Below are 25,557 nucleotides of genomic sequence, written 5' to 3' on the forward strand. Positions count from 1 at the left end.
GGCAGGAGCATCCGTTAACTCCTCCCCTTCAACTAATTTTCTCCTTTGAAATTCCTTTTCACTCGGAAATGTGTCAGAATACAGAAGTAAAAAGGATCGCAACTTCAACAAGTTTTCTTCCTTCTGTTCTTCAAATATATATTTCTGCAAGCCTACATCTCTGTGTCTAACAGGTCGTGCGCATGTTATTGTGTCTGATGAACAGATCGCGCGGGTGTGCACATATGGCAGGCATTTATCATTATTGGCAAACAATATGACACATTTGGAGTTTTGATTGGATATATAGATTAACACTTCATCCAACACTCTTTGTGTTCTGCGTGTTCTTAAGTTTCGCGGTACGAGGAGTGAGTAATCCGCCGCTTCAGATGATTCACATTGTGCTGCGAACTGAACAAATCATTTGAACTGATTCATGAACCTATTCAAACGGTTTTGCTCATTGTTCAATTAATGCTTTCAAAAGAATCGACACAAAAGAATCAATCGCTCGGGAATGCCGGTACAAAGAGATGACAAGCTTGAAATAAACAACGCATTTTATAATGCATATTTTAAAATGAAGGATCATCACGCAGTGTAACGAAGTAAAAGTAAAGGTTTTCTATTAGAAATATACTCAAGTAAGAGTAAAAGTACCCACTTTTAATTTTACTTTAAAAGGGTCATGTGGTGCGAATACGTGTTTTTGTGTGTCTTTGGTGTGTTATAAGTTGCCCATGCATGTATTAGACTCGTAAAATTGCAAAAATGAAAGTGTCGGAACAAAAGATGCATTCTATCTAAAAGCAAATGCTCACCCAGACCTGTCTAAAACGCCTCGTGTAACCACACCCCCACAAATCTACGTCAGTTCGTGGTATGATTTGACTAAGACCGCCCAAATGTACACGCAAGTAAGGTGGGCGTACCTGTCAGTACAACTGCTTTGGAACCCGGTGTTCCAAATATGGCAAGAAGCGTTACATTTCCATCACACGCTTGCAGTTTTCGACCAATCACTACGCACTGGTTAACTGGCCAATCAAAGCACACCTTGCTTTTCAGAGCGATGAGCTTTGTGAACAATCTGCACGTTTCAGAAAGGCAGGGCAAAGAGGAGATAGAAACATGCACGGTATGTGGAAAATACAGCGTTTTTGAACCTTAAATCGTGTATACACATTGTATTACATCTAAAACAAATGATACTATTTGTTTTAGCTGTGTCATAAGACCCCTTTAAAAGTACATATTTTCCTAAATGTTACTCAAGTAAATGTAACGAAGTAAATGTAGCGTGTTACTACCCACCTCTGGGGAGGAGTTAACGGATGCTCCACCCAAGCAGTCTAATTTATGTATTTGAGATGGATAGTCATTTCAGGGCGGAAGTGCATTTTCAGATTTTAAAGATGCCATGAATTAAAACCACAATTTTAACCCGAGCTTTTGCTATATAAGATGGAATCGTATTCACGTGAACATATGTAAGTGTCAGAACTGAAAACGCCCTTGTTACTGAGATTACAACTGTTATTGACCCAGGTCCAGCGAACGCCAGGTTCTGGAATGCACCTATCTATAGGTTGAACACCGCCTTCACAAGAGAATATCAACGTCTACTTCTCCAGCCCCGCCCACTGGTTCACGCATGACAATTCTGAAGTAACACAAGTGGTGCGGAACCAGATAGAGCGAGAAAGCAATAAACAAACATGCCGTTAAAGATAGCTAAATATTGTGCCATCCCTGGTTGTGGGAGAATACAGTCGCTGCATAACCTTCCTTCGGATTGCGATATTAGGAATGCGTGGTTAAAGTTTTTTTTAAGGCGTTCTAGCTCATGTGGGAAAAACATGGAGCGTTGTTCGTTTCATTTCTCAGAGGATTCCTTCGTGAACAAGGCACAGGTCGACGCTGGATTTGTGGAGAGACTAAAATTAAAAAGCAGTGCTGTGGCGTCAATATTGGATCGGATAGGAATGGCGCAGCAATCTTATGTGAGTAAAACATGTTTGTACTATGCATCACTATTGCTTTGTTAGAGATCGCTTGATATGCCCTGAGCACTATTCGCACGATATTAGGGGACCTCTAGTCATTTGTATTAATTGCAGAGGTTGTCTGTGATCTTAAGCCCGTGCGAATCGGGATCTCTGTGATTTGGCGGGCTCATATATAATTTTTCAAAGTTTTATCCACCATTTGCGAATAATGGAGGCTGTTTTGAAGTGTTTTGGTATTATTTTCGGTATATCCATAAGTTACCGGGAGTCTCCCGTTTGTTTATTTATCATGGAAACTCTCGTAACATTTGAGACCCGCAGTCGCGGTGATCTTTTGTCCGGTTCGCGATCACAGGTCTCAAATGCTGACGGGTACGGTCATATATCATTAAACGCAATACAACTATAGGCTATACAAACTATACGCAAAGCCTTGCCATCACATCCGGGAAATAAGTCATAATCATAATAATCATCCCGTGCGAATGCGTGACAGGAAATACTGATGTGGGGAGGTAATTTATAAATCACAAGAGGTCCCCAGATATTGCTAATCTCCTGCAAATGGTGCTAATGTGTGACCTAAATGTTTCGTCTCTAACCAAATTCACAGAAGGCTCCAACTAAGTTTACTACGCAAACTGCTATCCAATCATAGCAGTGGTCGTTTACTTCTAAGCCTTCATGGCGGAACGCCCATTCAAACCGAGCGTTTGTAGAGCCGGCCTCAAAACACGGGTAGAAAATAGCCTATTGCTTATTGATTTTGATGTTTTTTAATGTAAAAACCACGCGAACGTCATAAGTAGACCTCATACAACAGTATAAAACAATAAACAAGCCCAGTTCATCACACCTTTAACTGAAAATTATGAGGGCACATGAATTTTAAAAAGAAAATGACCCACATTGATAAACTATCTACAATAAAAGCTGCAATATTTCATGAAAAAATAAGAATTGTCATTTTTAATTTCACTGGGACTTTAATAACTTCTCCCCACACGACGGTTAGGTTACCTACACAATAAACATTACGCGCTTGGATTTCGATTAATATCTCTAGTAGTATTATAAACTGTTGATTTCTGTTACTTTGCTGTTTAGTAAAACACCCCAGTTGAATGTAAAAAGTTAGTGCGTGGGACAAGCGGACGAGCTATTTTAACTTTCACGTTCCCATTTTCGACTTGAATCATAGTAATCAAAGTAAAATATAGATATTTTTAAACATCGTAAAGCTAAAAATAAAAAAATAATTATATGCAAGTAGTTGATCAACTAATAAAACAGCCCAGCGTTAATCCTCAGCGCGAGCACAAATAAACGAATCGGCGACTCTGAAACGCAACGCTCCTCAACACGCCATATTTGATTTAGCAGTATGCTACGTGTTGGAGTAATTGTTAGCCTGCACACATTATTTCTCTTTTTCCGTCTTTAACAGCAATGTTCTTGCGCTTCTAAACAACTTTCACTCATTTCGCGTGTCTTGAGGGATATTGTAAGGAATGTATCGGCGCGGGGGGAGCAAGAAGGATAATACTAAGCCAGCTAAAGAGCAAAGCGACAGCAGCAAGTATGCGGAGTTGCTGGTGTTCGGCTACGCCTGCAAGCTGTACCGGGACGATGAGAGGGCTGTCTACCACGAACAAGGCAAACACCTTATCCCATGGATGGGGGACAAGACCATCATGATCGATAGGTCGGTTTAACAAACCTAATGGGAATCATTACTTAACCAACTTAATGTCTTCCAAAGGGGACCACATTGGATGTTGTTGTTTTGCAGCACAGGTGGAGCTGATGGCATTGTGTGATGTTTACAAATGTTTGCAAACATTGAATAAAGGATACTTGACATATGACAGATCTGAGATAACGTGCTTGGATTGTGATTTTTGTCAGACGAAAATACAATGACAGCAGTAAAACATGTTTGTGAGGGGTTGTTTTGATGCAGAGTGCAGGCCCTAGGACAGCTAGGCCTTATATTATAGTTATTATAATATATATTATGCTTTGCATAGATCTATCGTCATTTTTACCAAACATAATTTTAATAATATGGATCTAATGTCCAGGGCATGTGAGATCTCTGCTTCTTAACACACTGGAGGATTTGTTGTGGTGACTGCACATGCAAACAGGTGCATCTTATTTGGAGTACCATTGTTGCATTTATATTATTAAGGAATAGTTTACCCAGAAAACATTCCTATTCCTATATTCTTACTATGTTATTTATTCCCCCTTTTGTTTTTCTAAACTGTCTTGAAGTTCTTTTTTATGTGGAACAGAACACTATGTTAAGAAATGTAAGGATATGCAATGAAAGTGAATGGTGACCACAGGAAAAGCTATTATATGGCTTTAGATTACTGAATATAGCACGTTATATAGTGTTATGGTCTGCCTTTACATATAATGGTATGGAAGACACCGTAGCGTAGTGTGAACAACATCTATAGCCATTACTTCCCATCATGTTGGTACAGCAAATGACAATTTTCATTTTTGGGGAAACTATTCCTTCAAATGCAAACCACAGCAAATTCAGTTTCGGTTAAACTGTGAATGAGTCTGTGCATTAAGGTGGTTCTGACATACAGTACAATGTGATCTGTGGATTTTAATTTGGACAATTCCTTTTCTCTCCTTGTTCATACATCCAATTCTAACTCTTCTCTTTCAGGATGGGAATTTGTTTACTTTACTTTTTTACTTTTGTTTTAATTACTTCACCTTTTCCAGTTCAGTTTCAACAAAATGAAAATCGCGCTTAGATCCAAGAGAAATGCAGAGCGTCACACTTAGCAGTTTGTTTTGAGCCACCTTAATCTGCTGTTTCCAATGTGTATGTGTTTGTCTCTCTATCACGTAACCCAGAACTTATTTCCTCAGTAATTAAGGCTAAGGGGTCCCGCCAGGCCCCGATTGCCACCTCATCGACCACTTCTCTCTTTCGCCGAAGAAACTGGAACTGAGAAGTGGAAAACAGGAGCGAGCGCAGGAAAATTTCCTCCGTATGGGTTCTTACGGATAGGTATTTATGTGCTCGGGCTTGTGTGGATGTACTTCTTTTACAGTATATTTAGGATTGATGATGTCTCAGTTGACAAAATTGGAATGGTTTATTGAACCGTGTAAGGTAAGAGGAGAGTTGTTGTTTGCGTTTACTTCTTTACTCGGGCTTGTTGCGTCTTTTTAAGGTTTTAGTGAAGTATTTGATGCATTTAGTAAGTTTATTTTGCAAGTTCACTCATTTATTGCTCTGGAGTGCATCATAAAAGCTGCCCAGTTCTTGCAAAAATCTTGTAAGCACAGTAGCATTTTGTTTGAAGAATGATGGACTATACACGCGAAAGCCTTTACGTTTCCCCAGTGTGGTGAGTATTTGTTGCATGTAAATGAACGATCATTTTCTCCCACTTTTAACCAGGTGTTTCGTATTGCAGGTACGATGGCCGTGGTCATTTACATGACCTTTCAGATTATGACGCTGGCTCGTGGAATTGCGACTACCAGTTGTCGGAGGAAGAGGCCAGGATCGAGGCTTTATGTGATGATGAGCGATATCTGGCCATGCACACAGATCTCCTGGAAGAAGAGGCCAGGCAAGGTAAATGCTTTGCTTGTTTGTTCCATGTTTGGCATCTCAACAGTGTTGACAGAATAATTTGAAAGGCTGAGTTAAATTGTAATTCCGTGTTCGGCTCATGTTGCAGCCTGTGAATGGGTTTTTCTGGAGTGGAAAGTTGAGTTTCAGCTCAGGCGCTGCAGACATGTTTGAGTGACTGGTTTATTGTTTGTTTTGAAGAAGCTGTTGTCTCTCATCCAGATCCGAGAGCTTCTGCGTTCTTGATCCTTTTAAAGCTAAGCAGTGTTTGTCAGGCTGAAAATTCACATTTTTCAGAATGCATTCAGACTTTGAGAGGACACTGCAGCTATTGCACTGTCTGTGAATTATGTCTGAATCACATTATACTTGGTTTTATATAAACGTGTGGAATCCATGGCACACATAATGCATGTTGTTATTAAAGCAGAATTGACCCTTCGCTAAGCCACTCCCGAAAACCGCCACAGGCCAATCGTGGTTTAGCAACCGTAACTAGGCGTGGGAGGTCTGTCAAGCTTTCGAGCGAGGGAATCATGCCGAAGCATTGTGCGTATGGATTGTGTAAATCTGATAGCCAGTATCCTAAAAGTTTGGACGGGGTGGTGGAATTTTTTCCCTTCCCGAAACCTAAAACCCAAGGGGAGAAATGCCGGATGTGGATCAAGCAGTGTGGAAGGCCTCATTCACAACTAAATGTGGGACATTCTAAAACGCTTATTGTGAAAAACGCTTAACGTACCTAAACAGCGATCAAGGAAAACCAAATTTCTGTCAAACCTTCCTTGTATGAAACACTTGCTGCTGTCAAAAGAACGAGCTCTTGGTCCGCGGATAAAGTGAATAATATCACGTTAAGCGTTTAAGCGTATAAGTCCATTATAAGGAAACAGCTTAACGTAGCTTAACGTACCTAAACAACGCACTGTATCATCTCATTTATATTTCTGTCCCTTTTTATGAGAGCTTTTAGAAACATTTGTGATGTTTTGTTCTAGTTTGCTCCACAGGCTATTCAGCTCGATGTAACAACACTGAAGCCAGGAGTTAGCAACTTTATTGCCTTTCAGCCTCATTTCTTAATATTGGTTTCAGACAGGGCATAAAGAGTAGGCTACGCCACTTTTTAACACAATGCACGGTGGCTTTTGAAGTATTAATTACAACTAAAATGACAGAAATTTGTCTAAGCCACGTTAAGCTGTTTTCTCTTATAATGGACTTTTATGGTGAGAACGCTTAACGTGATATTCACTTTATCCGCGGACCAAGAGCTCGCTCTTTTGACAGCAGCATGTGTTTATTAGAAGTAAAATATGACAGAAACTTGGTTTTCCTTTATCGCTGTTTAGGTACGTTAAGCGTTTTTCACGTTAAGCGTTTTAGAATGTCCCACTAAAGGTCGACAGGATTAACAAAAACACCTATGTTTGCTCCAAGGTAAGAGCACGCTAATGTTAGCTAGCTAGCTAACTCAGCACATCATTGCTTGGAAATAATGACGGTTCTTTGTTCATAATGCATATACTGTATTTGAACGTAAAATAAGATGATTAAAGGCAAGACGGAAATTTGTTTGTGTTGTTGATGATGTATGGCTCAGCTCAGCATCTCTGGCTCTTGCCAGGACCAAGGCGTAGATTAGACCCACGACATGTGAGCAGTAGCCTGGCGCGCTACTAAAATATAAGCGGGAGAATGTTATCATCACAGGCTTTAGCTTCAATTTTGATTAAATTATTTTCTAATCGGTTGCATATTATGTCGTGGATATATCCCTCGAATGCACACTGCAGTCCCTTTTGTCTTGCTCTCTCAGATATTTCACATGTTCACCAAAAATTACTAATTATCTCCTTGGGAATGTCTGACACTGGTGCATACATATTGTAATACACTTGCCAGGCGTGAAAGCTTGACAGGCGTAGCAATAGTAACTAAGGAGGGAGGGGCTTAGCGAAGGGTCAATTAACATTTAACATAAATTGTGGATGCGAGGCGGATAGTTTTTTTTAATTTAGAAATGTTTGACTTCTACATTATAAGGCACACATACACATCATCATTTTTACTACACTAAATTTCATGAATAAATATATTAAAAAATCTAGCACTCAGGACCTATGAAATCAGTTTTCATTTTTAATAAACCAGTATCTTACCAGTACATTTTCTGTTTATTTTGTTTTTAGGTCTTCTTAAAGTGGCTCTAACACACGCGGTTTCTGCCAATCTCATATTAATCTTGAGTACCTATAGAGTAGTATTGCATACTTCGTATCTTCGAAGAGTATTTAGTTTGATCACATTTATAAAACATGGATACAGCTGTACGAGTATTTCCGAAATCATACGGCGGGGGTAGGGGGGGGAGGGGTAGGCTGAACTAAAGCACATTGCCAACAAAACACAGACATCACTCATCTGTCTGTCTAAAGAAATATGAAGTAAACGTGTTTCAGTATATCTATTTTTCTCACAATATGCACATTTTTGGACTAAACGTCTTGTGATTACTAAACGGGAGCAGACCAGGAAGAATGTCTCGTATCAACTGTACCTGTCTTTCACGTATATTACATAAACACAGAATATTTGATTTCCATTTGAATCGGGTCATTTAAAAGTATACATTTTAAGCTTTCTTTAGACATACGTTTCATGTTTGTGTGATGAGTATTTGCGGAGTTTTGGATCAGTTACGCAGTTCAGAAATTACTTATGTGAGCGGTGTGGAGACAGCTGATAACGTGCCGTTTATTTTCTTTATTTTACAAAATAACAACGCTTTGATGTTATTGTAAGCGTACACACGTAAAAGTAGACAACTTACAGTTTCTAATAATGTATTACATACATGTGTATGCCCAAAATAAATCGAATATTTTAAGTCTCTTTTGCTCTGATAAGAAAAAAGTGAGGTGTAGCGGCACGCGTCGACATGGATGTTAAACGTCGGTTAGAGCTTCTTAAAGGCGGGGTGTCCGATTTCTCTTAGCTGTTGTTGATGTTCAAATCACTAAAACAAACACACCCCTACCCCCATCTTTCGCTTTCGTCAGCGCTCGGCTAATGTCCGTCCTGTGCACCTTACTGCTGATTGGCTACAAGGTTGTTTTGGTACTCGGCCCGACTCAGTTGTCTAAAGCGTAATTCGGAAATCGGTACCCCACCTTTAATGTCGGTTTCGATTACCTTTCGATTAATCGCCCAGCCCTAATTTTTAGTCCATTTCATTTATGAATCAAAAAGGCCGGAAACAGCATTGTGGTAAAAGGCCATAATTAAAAATGAGAGTTATTCAATTATTAGATATTTCATATGAATAATAACAGCATTAACTTTGACTAAAAATGCCTGGTGTATAACACATTGTTTGAAAAGTAAACTAGTGTAAATGTAGTGTGTCGGACAATATTTTGACTACTCCTGGGAATTAATTCAGTGTGGCAAAACATTAAAACTCTTACAACACTCTATATAAACCTCAACAGGTTAAACCGGTCTAAAATGATGCTTCTGTGCTTAAGAGGCACTTTAAACATGTTTGTAAGACGGAGGTGCAGATTAACTGGGAGTGAAATATGGTGTCCTTTGCTAATGGTGACAGTACGCGAGTCATTTTCTCTCTAGTCATTATGTTGATTCGCCCTTCAGGTGGAGACTTAACCTTATTAAACTAGGCTATTATCAATCTGTCCACATTAACATCCTTTAAGATGTAATAAAGCATTTTGGGTGTCTTACATTGGCCTGTCCTTGTACCCTTTTTAGTTTTTTTATATTTTCTGCATTTCTGTGATTAAAGAAAAGCACACATGGTGCGTGCACATTTGGATGAATGTCTGGGTGCACCCTGTTGTGTTTATGATGGAGATAAAATAAAGCTAAATTTGCTTTTCAGAGGGAAATACTAATTCTTACAAGGTGGCAAGAGAATAATGATCATGTTAACATGACGTTCAACATGTTTTAAGACCTCCCGGTATCTTCGGAAAACACAAATAAAGACATTTTAGGTGACATCCGAGAGATTTCCAGGCCTCATAGACATCATGGTTATAGTTGTTGTCAAGCTCCAGAAAAGTACTAAATACATCGTTAAATTGGTCCATCTGCTCATAGTGGCTCAATTGAATTTTTTTGAAGCAACTTGAATACTTTGTGCAAAAAAAACAAAACAAAATAACAACTTTAATCTATATATTCTCCTCTGTCTTGTCAGTCTATGGTGCGCATTCACGAGAGCACTTCGACGCATGCGCATTCGGTGGGGCCAGACGCCGGCGTTCTGACTGACAACCCGGAAGCGCAACTCTGTGTTTACAAGCAGACGCATGCTGTATATAAGCTGTTCTTCGCAAAATGTCTGATTATTTCGATATTGAGGAAGACTTTTTTTGCCCAACCGAATACATCGAAGTGATTGCGTGAACGCGCACCATAGACTGACAAGAGGAGAATATATCGATTAGTCGTTATTTTGGTTTGTTTTTCACACATAAAGTAATGCAACTATAACCATGATGTCAATGAGGAGGCCTGGAAATCTCGCGGATGTCACATAAATATCTCTATTTGTGCTCCGAAGATGCCGGGAGGTCTTAAAACATGTTGAACGTCATGTGGGTTTGTAAAAAATAACACACTTTTGATTTTGAGATGAACCTTTCCTTTAAAGGGATAGTTCACCCAAAAATGAAAATTCTGTCATCTATTACTCACCCTCATGTAGTTTCAAAGCTGTTTAAATTTCTTTGTTCTTTTGAACACAAAAGAAGTTATTTAGAATAATGTAGGAAACCAAACCGCTCTGGGGCACCTTTCACTACCATAGTACTTTAGTTTCCTACTATGGTAGTCAACGGTGTCCCAGAACTGTTCAGTTACAAACATTCTTACAAATTCCTTCTTTTGTGTTCAGTGGAAGAATAGAATGTACACAGGTTTGAAACAACTTGAGGTTTAGTAAATGATGACAGAATTTTCATTTTTGGGTGAACTATTCCTTTAATGTGTCAACTTGTTTGAGGCTTTTGAGACCGACGGCACGCACTTTTGCATTATTAAAGGAATAGATGGTTGAATGAAACGACCACGAAGTATGAAAATAACTTGAAACTTTCAAATTGTGAAAGTTTATGAAAACTTAAGTAAAGCACACTAAGGATAAAATTGTTTATAAAACAAAGTCTGCACATTTAAGCTGAATTGATTGCTGAAAGTTGTTTAGAAGAATAAAAATAAAAAGCTTGGGGAATATCAACAAAGCGTCATAAATAATTCAGAGGTTTTTCGCTGGATTACAATTTGTCTCTTTTACTTGCAGAGGAAGAGTATAAAAGGCTGAGCGAGGCCTTAGCCGATGAAGGCACCTACAATGCGGTGGCCTTTCGGTACAGCGCCGACTACTATGACCCGTCCCAGCCCACAGAGGAAGATGAAGCCAGCAAAGGAACAGGTGAGAACCACACAAGTTCAGACACCGCACAACTTCAGAAAGCCCACACTGGTTTTCAACTAGTGACTGTCTGTCTGCCTGAGGAGGTTTCTGAGAGAAGTATATAATAATAGTACCATATGTGCCCTCAGAAATCCTTTCGCATATGATTTTCAGTAATGCTCCGGGATAGGACAAGTCCGTTTCCCTCAGGTCAAATGAGAAGCGTTTTGAAGCCTCTAGGCGGTTGAAAGCTCAAAGATTTGTTAAAAATGAGGGAATCAGGTGGATATGCAGAGACTGTTAATGACCGGCGAGGTCCAGCAGTTCAACGCTAATGCCAAACATCAAACTCTTTGACCGAGTGCTGTGTGAAAACTGGATTACAATTTGTTTCAGTGTTTAGAGCTTAAAATTCGGTGACATGAGTTTATAAAGCAAACAGTAATTGCTCTTACCTGCATGCTTTCAGAAAATGTGTTATGCCATCCATGTCTCATTGCTTGTATGCAAGCTAGGTTGCAGATGTTAATCTTTCTATATAATTTTTTTTATCTAAAATGTGAAGAAGCTGAATAGAAATCATGCAGCGTTATACTCGGGAAACAAATCAGGAAAAGAGTTTTTCGCATTTGCTTTGGCTTCCATTTGGCCAGCATTGGCAACCAAGGAGCGTACTGCTAAATGTTTTATGAAGATAAACTGTCAGGAACGAGTCTTTCTCGTCCACAAGTATTGCACTTCTATTTATGGTCGTCGTTTGTCACATCTGTCACAAATTCATTAATGTTCATACTCTTGCCGTCAGAGGCTGTGTTTATGTAATAATTCTTTTAGATGTTGCATTTGTTTGTCCCTGTGTTTGTTTGTTTAGTAAAGAAATTTAATTTGTAAGAGCAACCAACTTGGTTGCTGCCTTGAGAAAGTAACACCTTGGCACTTTGTATCTCCTTGATTAAATTACCTCCCACACTACATTTGACTGTAACAAGGAGCTAAAACAGACGACCAGTCTTACAGTTCACACTAATGCACCAGCCATGTGTATCCATTTCTGGTCTACCTTCGACTTGAATTCAGCATTACATTTTCATTTTGTTTTTACCTGTCCCGGCCAATTTGAGAGAAGCAGAGGTTTGCAAGAGCGGATAGAGAGAGCAGCAGTAAACCGAGCTGACAGTGCTTGTGGCGTCTCCGAAAGTTGGAGTAACTCGAAATTAAACTTAAAGTGCCTCCAGTTCTTTAGCCGCAGTTAAAGCATTGCAGTTGCGTGTGTTTTTATTGTTTCATTATATCTTCATTTTATCTTTATTTCTTCACCCCTCTTGCAGCAATTCTGTAATGCTGTTGAAGGGCTAGATCACCCAATAATAGACACTTTGTTTTAATGTAATCTCCCTTGATATGACAATATCTAAGTTTAACGACTTAGAAGTTTAGTCACTGTTCCATTCAAGTGAGTTACACAAGTTAAAGGAACAGTTTCATTTCAAAAAATGAAAATTCTATCTTCATTTACTCATCCTCAAGTTGTTTCAAACCTGTAGAGCTGCACGATTAATCGTTAAAACATCGCGATCTCATTAATGAAAATCAACTGTCTTAATTTACCTCGGACTAAAATCATAACGCTTCAATATGTGCTGGTGCTGCCACAGAAGCAGAGATAGCGTTATTATCATAAGGTATGTAACGACTTCACAAACAGTCTTTTCAACCACACACTATCCTTATTTCTGTGTCCAATGATCACAGAAGTAACGCTATTGGGATTAAAGCAGAGAGTTAACAACTCACACGCATGAGACGCGTTTGCAAGCTCCTACGCTGCCCAAATTAATCTCACACCAAACAACAGACCAACATATAAAGTAAATACATCCTGACAACAAAACTGCTCTTATGAGTGTCTTTCTTACATTGTTCTGAATATGCTTCACATCTTAACTACACAGGTTTGAGACGAAACTATCGATTGCAGATAGTTTGTAGCGCTGACAAATCCGAGTGCGCGTTTATATCCGTCATTGCAGTAAAACACGTCATCAGAGTGTGTGGCGCTTATCACTGTATTTACGCTAATAGAGAAGCTGCCCTATTAGAGCTTTTCATCAAGTTGCCAAAGTTATTTTAAACTGTTTACAGGTGAGAATACTGCGTTGTTATGTTTATCAGTAGTGTCTTTCTTTAAAGACCCCTTCAAGCAGTCTGTAGATATCAGGCAAGATCTTTAATTGCAAGTGTCACCTTATGATTTTTTTTTTACTGAGAAATATTTCATATACACGTTAATTCAATGCATTAATACTTTTTAGGAAGTTAAACTTTTGCATTTAAAGTAAAAAAAACACTTTAGTTTACTTAAATTAAGTTTACTTAGTTTAGTTAAATTTCTCACTATAACTACTGTAGGTTAACCATAAAATATGTAATAATTTTGAAGCAAAGTCCTACGTATTACATACCTAAATAATTTTTTTTGTCAGAACCTCTAGTAAATTATGTATTACTTTTAGTCATCATTCAGAATCGTAAAAGAATCGCAATCTCTATTTGAAATGAAAGAATCGGGATTCTCAATTTATCCAGAATCGTGCAGCTCTACAAACCTGTATACATTTCTTTGTTCTGATGAACACAAAGAAAGATATTTGGAAGAATGCTTGTAACCAAACAGTTCTTGGTCACCATTGACCACCATAGCAGGAAAAAACTGCTTTATAAATGTTGGTTTTCTTTATAGGAACTGTTTGGTTACAAGCATTCTTCTAAATATATTTCTCTGTGTTCATCAGAACAAAGAAATTTATACAGGTTTGGAACAACTTGAGGCGAGTAAATGAAGACAGAATTTTTATTTTTGGATGAACTTAACAAGTAAGAATCACATAATTAATAGTTTGTTATGCGCACTGGATTGGGCACTCCTGTTCCGCTCTTATGTTCATTTTCTTCCTCTCTTTCAGATCAAGAGCCACAGGAGGAAGAGATCGAGGAGCCGTTTGTGGCACCCCCTGGCCTTGTCATTCCTTCAGACGTAGAGCTGGTGAGCTGGTGATAAAGTACATTTAGTGAATTCTGATGTCAGATGTTGTATAAATCTTATGACTGGTTTTGTGGTTTAGGGTCACATTTATGGTGTACAATGGCAGAATTCATTTTTGTTTGAAACTATTCTTGTGTGAATTGTCTCATGTGAAAAAGTATGTTCTGCTCGTATTTAGACTAAGGACAGATAATTGGAAGTACAGTGCACAATAAACACGTAACCTGCTTTATTATCTGTTTGTCTATCTTGGGAAATGTCAAGGGTTAAAATCCGCTCTAGTTAAAAACAAAATTAAAACAAAAATTATACTCTTTCCCGCATAAAAGTGTACAAAGTGCATGATTTTGTTGCCAAATCCATCAGCAGAATTTTAATGTTGTAATTTAAATATGTACGTGATGTGAAAATGTGGAGCTGGTGGATTTTGAGACCGCAGGCTCCATTTGAGTCGCACTTGTATGTTCTAATTGATTCCAAAGGACTTCCAAAAAAGATTTTGATGAACTTGGATGCATTTAATCATACATTTTGAATGTGTCATTGGAGTAGAGAAACAGGAAAATGTAGACAAAAAGGTTTTTAAATGGCAGTCCATTCCTTCTGCGGGCTCTTAGCGCGCGCGGTGCTTGACTGATAATTTTGCTCGGATTCAACTCAACGATGACTACGTTTACATGCACCATCATACTGCGATTATAATAGGATTTTGGCAATATTGCAATTACACTTTACCTGATGTGAATGCAATCATTCGATCTAAAGCCAGCTTTCCTGTAGCTAAGTGGTTAGAGCATGGTGCTAGCAATGCCAAGGTCATGGGTTCGATCCCAGGGATTGCACATATTCAAATACAAATGTATAGTATCATGCAATGTAAGTCGCTTTGGATAAAAGCATCTGCCAAATGCATTAATGTAAATGTAAATATTTTTTCTTTTTCTCTGACATTAAAAATCCTTCCTTTTTTAAATGTCTCCCCTCCAGTTATCTAGCTGTATGGGCTTGTTAAGCCTGACGTCACGCACAACCATATACAGTACATGGAAGGTCATGTACTGTTTCCTGGTCCAAACGCTCAATAAGATTCTATAGGCAAACAACAAAAAATGCTAATATACACTCGTGGCGAGCTGTAAATTCGGAAAACCTAACGCAATCCTAACCTTTATCTTAATAAGTAACCCCACATGGCCATTCAGCGATTTAATTTTGATAATTTATTCAAATATTGATGTCGGAGATTCTGTGAGCTAGGGATGTGAGAGACTAATCGACTCGTCGTTTAAACGGTAAGCTCCTACAAGTCCTACATTGAAAACAACAGTCGATTACACGAAAAAATAACTCAAAATGTTATAATTTAAATGACTTTAATTTTAATGTTTCGTTTAGAAACCTTTTAAATTACATACTAAAACAATATGTTTGATTAGTCAAAATTAATAATTAATAGTCTTTGAAAGTGTATCGGGAACGAAATGTTTTAATTTTAGGTCAGATGTAGCATGCGTTCCCTTTGTGCTAATTGCAGCATGCTCAGAAATGACCACTTGAAAGACGGGTTGTGGCGGTGTTTTGAAGGAGGAAACCATACTCCATGCGTAACCATACTTTATTGGGTTCTTATTGCCGCGATGCGTAAAATGCGGACGGAAGTGCGGAATGCAGACATAAAACGAAAAAGTAGATAATGATCTACAGCTACATACAGTTATGTTAACAATTACTTAATAATAAATATCAATATTTTAATATTTAAAATACATGAAAGACAGATTTAAGTTATTTGATGGCAGAATGAGCTGTAAATGCGGTGAATGCATCTTGAGCACACTCAATAAAACTGAGATGAGAATGTCTCAGCTTCTAGATTCACAGAACTTTGAAATTTCTTTGATTATAATGTTTATCACAAAAAAAGCGCTTGAATAAACATGATCGCTTAGCACTGTTATCTGTGTGCGCTTGCAGAGTTTGCGCAGATTCCTCAGACGGAGTTATTGTTCACAAACAGTGAGCCGACTTTCATCCGAACATAATGCTTGCATTTCCTCAACAAGAACATGTACAATAATATTAACATCATAACCACATGCAGACTCGAGTGTTTAGCCTATGTATGTTCTATAAATTAGCTAATATGGGCAGTATGCTTTATTAGCGGCTTTTCATTCGCTCTGCGCGAGATCAAATGCATTCTATTCGCTTTTTTGTTTACACACATTGCTTTGCTTTATAAATAATAAAAACATGATGTAATGTAGGCTTGTTTGTTGATAGGCTGTAGGCCTACCCTAATTATATCTTGTTGGCTACTTAAATTGCGTCATAATTAAAAAAGGTATTTAAATTTAAACAATTTAAATAAACAAATAATAATTCTTTTTTAAGCTTTGAAATCTTGAAACTTAAAATATTTAACAACAATTAATTAAGTGTTATAGTCACACTTTTACAAAAAATTTATTAAATTTGATTACTAAAATTTAATTGAACTTTTAGAGTCCAAAAAAAACCCAGACTATAAAATAAAATGGATTTTGTATAGGCTGCATATTTTATGCCCATGCACAGACCAGCCAGAGCAAACAAATGCTCATCAGCATATGCAGAAATATTAATGATCATAACGTAAGGAAAGTGGAACACATATGCCTGTTTTAGCTACATTAAATATTGGATATGAACAGTTTGATTAATAGCCTACATTCTTTAGTCTTTAAAATGTATTACATAGGCCCTACGCAAAGTTTTTGGACCGCCTTCTGGGCCATTCTTAGTTTTAGACTAGTCGACGGTTACAAAACTTTTGTTTTGATCGACTGTCAAATTAGTAGTAGTACTAGTGCACATCCCTACCGTGAGCCTAGTGACTGTAGTGTATTCTTTGCGTTAATACATGTTTTGCTTAAATATGCAATATGAGTAAACGGTACTCATAAACGGCTGTTTAAGCTGTAGCCCCACTTGAAATTAATGTTTGGACCCGAAAACTGTATTCTTCACGTCACCACTTAACAAGCAAATTATTGTGTAGAACGCTGTGGGCTATAAAGATCCTCCCTTTGTATAACCAGTGTTCACACAGTAGGACTAAAACGTCCATCTGGACAAAGCTTTAATATCAGCTGAATCCCTCATTTGGTAATCTATGCAATCACTGAGTATTTTTACTATGCCTGTGGCGTAAAGAAAGTTGATCTGACTGAATTCTTGAGCTCAGAAGCTCTAGAAATTGAGCTCAGAAGTCTTGATCCTCTCCCTTATCCTATTAAACCAGGACTATGCACTTTCCCAGCAGGGTTGTTGGAAACATAACAGCATAAAGACTTATGCTTCCAGTGGACCACTTGTTGAGGAAACGTACTCTGATCTTCAATTTTATGGTCACAAAAATTCTGTCATTATTTAATAAGCTTCATATTGTCCTTGCAAAACTTTCTTTCTTTAGTGAAATTTGAAGAGTTGTTCTCTTTGATACAGTGAAAGTGGATGGGGACCAGAGATTTAAGTCACTATTCACCTTCATTGTATGGAAAAGAGCACTTTGGAGAAACTATAAATAACTCAACATGAAATTGTGTAAATGATGATAGAATTTTCGATTTCATTTTTTGGTTTAAATTCTCTGGCCTGGGAGAACCCAATTAGAGTCTGTGAGGTTCTTGGAAGGGGCTACTGAATTATTAATGGGCAGCTACTGTGATTACCTTGCTGTAAGGCACATAGCTCGAAGCACAGAAGGAATCAGATGTGCAGGCAGAACGTGGGGTTGTTTATCTTCAAATTACCAAGTCATTATTTGACTTTCTTGGACTCTGGGGCTTTGAAAGCGATGCATCCTCTGTTTACCTGGACACTGGAGCTAAAGAGCAGCCCTTTGGAAAGTTCCTCTAATGTAATATTCATGCATTGTTCTAATAAAGGATATGTGTCATTTTCACCACGGTGACACTATCAGAATCATTTATTATTTAAAATACGTCATTGACTTAAATCATTTCAACACATGAATATGATTTTGCTTTGTCTGCAGCATGACAGATCTGTGACTAGAGATTTGTGACTTTAAGTTTGCATATGTAGGGTAGAAATGAATTAATGAAGGTCCTGGTTAGATTCATGAATCACACCAAATCTTATGCATAGATCTCTTTCTGTGTGAAAAATCTCAGGGCCTCCAAGTCATTGATGATGAATGCTCTATAACATTTTCATAACCAAATTTTTCTAGTAAATGTGTTCATTTGTCAGAGTTTTTTCCTCGTTCACCCTCGGGTTCTTTGCATTTCAGCCGGCGACCACCAAGACGCATGCCATTATTGAGCGCACCGCCAACTTTGTGTGCAAGCAGGGGGCTCAATTTGAAATTGTGCTGAAGGCGAAGCAAGCAAGGAATTCCCAGTTTGATTTCCTGCGGTTCGACCATTACCTGAACCCTTACTACAAACACATTCTAAAAGCCATGAAGGAGGGAAGATACACGCCGGTTTCTGAGAGCAAGCAGGACCAGCAGCAACAGGGTATGATCCAGACACTGTTACTTTGTTCTATTTTTACTTTCTGTATATTGTGTTTCACTGTAAACCATGTCACAAAAATAAAATGAGTTGAGTAAAATGATTTCATATCAATTTATATAAAAATCATATTGACAGATTTTGTACAATTATAATAAAAATGTCTCTTATAATGTACTGACCCAAATTCCATCCAAAATGTATATGACTTCACTTTCTTCAAATAATTTTATATTAAAATGTTATTTTTTTAAATGGGAGCCATTTTACCATCAAATTGTTTGTAATTTCATATTAAAAATGTTTAGAAATGAATGGCATAACAGTGAGTAAATTATGAGAGAAACAGTGAACTGTTCCTTTAATGAAAATTAGATTCTACCTTTTATGATTAAAGAACATTTTTTATTAAAGGGATAGTTCACCCAAAAATGAAAGTTTTGTCATCATTTACTCACCCTCGTGTACATTCAAACCTATATGGCTTTCTTTCTTCTGCAGAACACAAAAGAAGATATTTTGAAAAATGGTCCCCATTGACTTGCATTGGTTTTGTGTCCATACAATAGAAGTCAATGGGCACCAATGTTTTATATATCAGCATGATTCAAAATATCTTCTTTTGTGTTTTGCTGAAGGAAGAAAGTCATAGAGGTTTGAAATGACAAGTGGGTGAGTAAATGTTGACAGAATTTTCAGCTATCCCTTTAACAAACAAAAAGTTAACATCTCAAACTCTTTGTCTTAGAATCAAAATCGGACGACTCGGATTATGACGATGACGGAGATGGAAGCTATCTCCACCCAAGTTTATTTGCCTCTAAGAAGAGCTCTCGTCTGGAGGAGATAATAATGGTACCGCTTCAAACAAACCCCATACTTCTCAGGAATATTAATACAGGACGTTTGGTCCTTTTCATACCGATGATTAATCTCACATCTAATACCACGCCGTCATACTTGTACTTATTAAGCTCCCTGCCGTGCGTCATATGCTTAAACATATACTTCCATTCAGTTAAGCTAACAGCCCATACACTGCGGCTTCTAAACGGTTTTTCAAATTCTATGTAAAGTAACCAATTGTTCAAAGAGCACATTTCTCAATGTTTATCGAATGGCTGTTAAGTTGTTATATTTCTTGGCAGAACTGGGCCTGATATCAAAGGATATGACATCAAAGCATTCGCTTTTTCATATATTTGTTCAAAATGAGGATAGGAAGTTCTCATCAGTTGCTTAATGCTTTGATTTTCTTGATTTCATATTCTGTATGTTGAGCTTGAGTTGCTCTCTGTCAATTTAAAGAGATCAAGACAAACAAACAGAAGCAATAAAAGCTAATACCTTATCTGATTTGGTATCCTAAAAGAACACTCCAGCTTTTGTCTTGAGGGTATAAAGTTGCCTTTCAATCGCAAAGTTTATATAAACTGCGCTTTTTTGGCTCATCGTACTTAACAGTGCTACTTCCAGGAAGTATAAATGTGAGTGTTCACAAATCTTACACTTGATATCCCTCTGAACGTCATGTTTTCCCTTGGATTAGACGACCTGTGCATTCAAATTCTTCCAGAATACGGGATTTATGCCACCCACGAGTTATCCTGGATTGATAACTTCACAGAGCTCAAATAACCAATCATGCTTAATGAGGAAAGCAGCTTTATCAAACTGACTTAACCTGTAAAAATAAAAGTACATTTGCATCAGGGTGAAAACATATTGTCCCCATTCTGTCTGGGCTGAAGCATGACTTGTTTTACTTGAGCTCTAGCTTTATCTTAGAGACATAGTGCTCATCGGCTTTTCCTTACCAATACATTTTAGTCTCCATGAAATGAATTGAAAGGTAAAGGAAAGAGTCAATTTCATATTCTCAGAGCTGTTTGTTTCAGACAAAGAGCTCATTTAATTGGAAGCTTGAAATATGAGTCCTTGAAAAATGCTTACGGTTAATGAACAGTTGTCTCACAATAGTCCAGAGACTTTGCTTGTAGATGCCTCTAGAGGAAAGAGATGGTACTTTTATCTGCATTACGATCATGTTCACAGTGTTTAAGTAGTTTTAAGGTTAGCTAGTAAACGATGATGGTATTTTGTGTGGACTAACCCCTTAAAGGGGAGGTCTGATGGAATTTCACTTCTTTAAATTTAGTTAGTGAGTAGTATAGCTGTTTGAGCATAAACAACTTCTACCAAGTCGCAACGCTCAAAATCCACACAAAAGAAAGATAACTTCTTTAAAAGAATCACTTTTTAAAGACTACAATCAATGGCTCGTTGAGACTACGATTAACCTTTTCCTGGGTTAGTGACATCATGAATCCCAAAATTGACATTGACCCTGCCCCCTGGAACACGGATAGGGTAATGGGCGGGACATCTCAACACACAATCTAAGTGGTAGACCAATCACAAAAGACTTGCTCAGCTTGTCCAATCAGAGCGTTTCGGAAGGAGGGACTTCATAGAACCAGGAACTTAACAGCCTGTTTTCTGAGAATCGAGATGACTGTGTAAAACACAGGTGAAATATGTAATATATAAAGCATTTTTTTTGACAATCGAAACATGAACACCTACTGTTTAGCACATCATAAACAAAATAAAGACTTGGAAAATTGGCAAAATAGGACCCCTTTAAGTATGTACATACAAGTCTTCAGTCAGAGAGCAGTGGACCAGTAAACTGGGTTTTTAAGACATTTGTGGAAACTGGACTGGTTGAAGACAGGGCATGAAGTGGAAGACACAAAAACGTGCTTAAAGGCCATTTCCGTTGAGGAAAGAATGAAGTCTGGTGAAGTGCTTGCTCAGCAGAAGGTGTGATCCTCAGCTGTTCAGACATCTGAAAAGAAGCGATATTGCAGGGTAAGGGAAAGAAACTGTTCTTGCAGAAAGGTAACAAGCTGAAGTGATTACAGTTTGCCAAAGTCCATAAAGCTTTTTGGCTCATAGGCTTGACGGCGTGTCAAAATTCATACTTACAATGGTAGACCGGCTACCTCAGTGCCTTCAAACATAGTTTGAGCATGCGGAGAAGATTAAGGACAAAGGCAGCCAAAGTCAAAAGAAAGATTGGCAAATCTGCCAGGCTTGGATGGAAGCGCCCCGGAGCCACCTGAAAAACTACAGTGCAATGCACAAAAAAATGCTGGCTTTAAAAAACCGATTCATTGACATAACCTGATCACATGGTTTTTGCATGCAAAAATATGCTTTTGTTTCTGTTTTAGCGTTTTATTGTAAAGTAGTATGCAGTCTATTGACCGCTCTTGTGTTAAAGCCTCTGCAGGTCATCGACCCGGATCACCCTTTGGCAGTGCTAGTTCGAAAAGCCCAACAAGAGAGGAATGGTGCTGCAGTCATGGCAACCAAAACCGTGGAAGAGCTTCAATCTTCAACGGTAGCCACGCAGGCAGAATACACATCCGACCGTGAGTATGGCCTTAAACCCACAGGTGATATACAGGATCGAAATAAAAGCGGTGAAATAGCTGCTAGAATCTTTTATATGACACAGAAGGATAGCTCAGTAGAGAGGAAGTGACATCATAGGCTATTATGCACCAAAGCATGAAAAATGGGGCATATAAAAATAATTTATGCAAACAAAAATAGCAACTGTGTCTTATTAGAGGACTGATGTAATAAACAGTTCTGTTGCCAAGTACAGTGAACATATCTGATTATTAAATGCTGCAATTAACCAACTAGAGTCACTTATTATATTGCCTCGTGTTATAAACAATTTAGTTGCTATTAATTGAATGATTGTGCTTAATTTAAAGATGGATTTAAAGGTTGTTATTCTTTCTATTCCTATAGACTTCATTTAGATTTGAATCACTATGGGGTGGTTTCCCGCACAGGGATAAGTTTAACCCAAGACTAGGCCTTAGCTAAATTGGGACATTTAAGTAGTTTTCACAAACATGTCTTACAAACAAGCATTACAGTTGTGCATGTTGAGACAAAACAATGGCAAGTTGTGTCAGTGCAAGCTGTTTTCAGTTTAGACAGCTCTAACATTTTATTTTAGTCTAGGACTAGTCTTAAGCCCTGTACGGTAAACCACCCCTAAATGTTATGTAACAAACTCAAATCTACTTAACATTTACATGTCTATAAATCATTATTTAATTGAATAAAAATTATAATTTATTTGTGGACTAATTTAAATGTTCATGTAGTTTCATATTTAAAATATCAGCTAAAAGTTAACTAAAACATAAAAAACAAGAAAAGATGCTTTATTTTTAAATGAAAAAAATATAGTGGTAATCAGGGTTTTTCCTGCATTGAGAAATGTCATGCAACCTTACTGAGCGTTCCCACCAAACGCGACTTGCGCGAATGAATCTCGCTATTCGCGCGTAGTTGGATACTTGAACATACGCGAATTCGAGTCATGGGAGGGGCTTCTGACAGGCGGCTCCAGTCTCGTGTGTGTGTGTGTGTGTGTGTGTATATATATAGCTCAAATTGAGTAATTGATCATTTTTTACAACTTACCAGGTTGTCCGACCTCCTCACTCACTTTCTTCCAAGCAAGATCCTTTTTATTCCTGTTTTGATAAAAGTAAGATGTATCGTACAGCTCCAGGTATCCACAAGATGATTTTGTCCTCCATTGTTGTTTCGGATTTCTGGCTCCGCCCGCTATGTCATAATAACATCACTACTAGAGCAAGCTTCTGATTGGTTAACGCGGCGCGAATTTTCGCCAAAGTTCAGATTTTTCAACTCGTGCGAATCACGCGTCAAACGCCTGAAACGCTCATTCGCGTGAATCGCGCTGCAGGATGTCCTATCGCGTCTTTGCATTGACTTAACATGTAAATCACTCATTCAAACGCTTCGTTCGCGTTTGGTGGGAACGCATCTTTAGACTCTCGCCAAAATTATGTCGGGTGTCTTCACAAGAAATGCTGAGTGCATTTGTAACTGCAGTTGTGGCATTACGCCACAGTGGAGGCGCTGTTTCATTATCAGCACACTGAGGTACTAAAAAGAGTTGCAGAACAAGAGCTAGCTGTGTTTCACGGCTGTTTGTTTTGCATCCAAGTACATTTAATTTCTTGAAATTTCTTAAATTAACATGACGTACATCATTGTAATGTCTTCTAGAAGAAGAAGCGCTCTCGTGAACGCGCGCCATACACTGACAAGACAGAGTAGAATATATCGATTAAAGTCTGTATTTTGGTTTGTTTTTCAACACATAATGCATTCTCGTTGCTTCAAAAAAATTCAGCTGAGCCACTATGCGCAGATGGACCAATTTAACGATGTCTTTAGTACTTTTCTGGACCTTGACAACAACTGACACCATGATGTCTATGAGGAGGCTTGGAAATCTCTCGGATGTCACCTAAATATCTCTATTTGTGCTCTGAAGATGCCGGAAGTTCTCTAAACATGTTTAACGTCATGTGGGTGAATAAAAAATCACACAAAGTTGATTTTTGGGTGAACTTCAACTAGGGTTGGGCCGATAGACGATGACATCGTACATCGCCGATGGCTGACAGCCATCACGATGTTGGACTGGCATCGTGGTTCCCCTGCTTGACGTAATTTTGGTCATCAGGAGGTTCCGAGGTCGTCCGCACATCCCGTACACGTACAAATGTTGACCGCCGAGTCCACAGTATGACATTTTGCGCATGTGCCGAGCTCGTCCATTCAAGCCCTGGTATAGTCTGGAGCCCTGATATAATTGTGTTTAATGTTTTGGCAGATGGCCATCCAGCAAATTGATATAATGCCCCGCCCCCCGATGTCATCGTCCATCAGGATGTTTCACTGTAGGCATCATCCGATGCCAATTTGGTAGACATCGCCCAACCCTAACTTCCACTTTAATAATTGTCATTTTCATCTAATTTTATTAGAACTTTTAATATGTCAAAGTCCCTTTGGTTAAGCCCAGGAACGGTAGGCCTACGTGTGTGTACAAGATCAGGATGGCTCCGCCTCATTTTGAGCCAGGAAAAATCCTGGTAATTCCCCGTATATCGCAGTTAAAGTCGTAGCAATTATTGTGATACTAGATTTTATACCATTACGTGTCTGGTCAAAATTATTTTGTTTGGTTGATGGCATATTTTGGAATTCACCATCTCAATATCAATGAAACATCTATTGAACCCTGCGCTGCCACTGAGTGTGTGTGTTTAACAGTTTTTGGATGATGTAAATTCTTGGCATGCTGGTAAAGGAAGACACATGTCCTCTTGAAAGAAAGCCTGTGGGTGAAACCCAGGCGAGCACTGCTGTGCCAGCTTTCTAAAGACTGTGGCAGAGCATTATTATCTCGAATTATTTTAACGATGATTGATTTTTTTGGGTGTCCTTGAGTGAACATGGCAGGGATGCTTGACCCTTCATTGTGAGCAAAGTTCATTAAATTAAGTACCAAAGTGGGCAGACTGCCCATCGCGTCCTGCTTATCTTCGGTCAATTCTAATTCTACAACGTTATGGCAGTTTTTTTCACCACCGTCTCGTGAATTGAGTCTCGCTGTAAGATTTTTCCTGCCAACACTTGGAACCATCCTTTGCCAGATTACAATGCAAAGCAGCGGCAAATGCATTTTACCCCAGTGAAAAACAGCAGGGTTCTGTCATGGAGGCCTAAAGCTTACAATTACGTCCAGTCGTTCCTTTCGCTTCCAATCGATAGGATTTTAAGGTATTTTGTCGAATGAGCAATTCCTCTTTTATTGGAAACAGAGAATGTAGCACTCAGCTGGTGAGACACACTCGAGCTTTGAGCGCTGATTTGTCTCAATTAGTCTGACTGAGGAGCTCTGTCGGTTTCTTGAGGAAATGCAGCAGGATTACGGTGCCCGAAAGACCCTCGACGGCCAGTTTGTGAAAAGAAAAGCTACTTTGACTGCAAATGTGTATTTTCTAGGATTAACAGCATGA

General features: G+C 38.4%; 1 protein-coding gene across 1 annotated transcript in view; it reads left to right on the forward strand.

Moving 5' to 3' along the window:
• Positions 1-3,345: 3,345 nt before the first annotated feature.
• Positions 3,346-25,557, forward strand: part of sfswap (splicing factor SWAP) — an 84,639-nt gene continuing 62,427 nt past the window's right edge. The window contains exons 1-7 of the mRNA XM_057360081.1: positions 3,346-3,696; positions 5,450-5,613; positions 10,940-11,071; positions 14,017-14,096; positions 18,394-18,622; positions 19,368-19,474; positions 21,909-22,059. Of these exons, the coding sequence (XP_057216064.1) occupies positions 3,503-3,696; positions 5,450-5,613; positions 10,940-11,071; positions 14,017-14,096; positions 18,394-18,622; positions 19,368-19,474; positions 21,909-22,059 (1,057 nt within the window). The 5' untranslated portion in view covers positions 3,346-3,502. The remainder of the gene's footprint in view (positions 3,697-5,449; positions 5,614-10,939; positions 11,072-14,016; positions 14,097-18,393; positions 18,623-19,367; positions 19,475-21,908; positions 22,060-25,557) is intronic.

Source organism: Triplophysa rosa, linkage group LG19 (assembly GCF_024868665.1).
Source record: "Triplophysa rosa linkage group LG19, Trosa_1v2, whole genome shotgun sequence".
Taxonomy (NCBI): Eukaryota; Metazoa; Chordata; class Actinopteri; order Cypriniformes; family Nemacheilidae; genus Triplophysa; species Triplophysa rosa.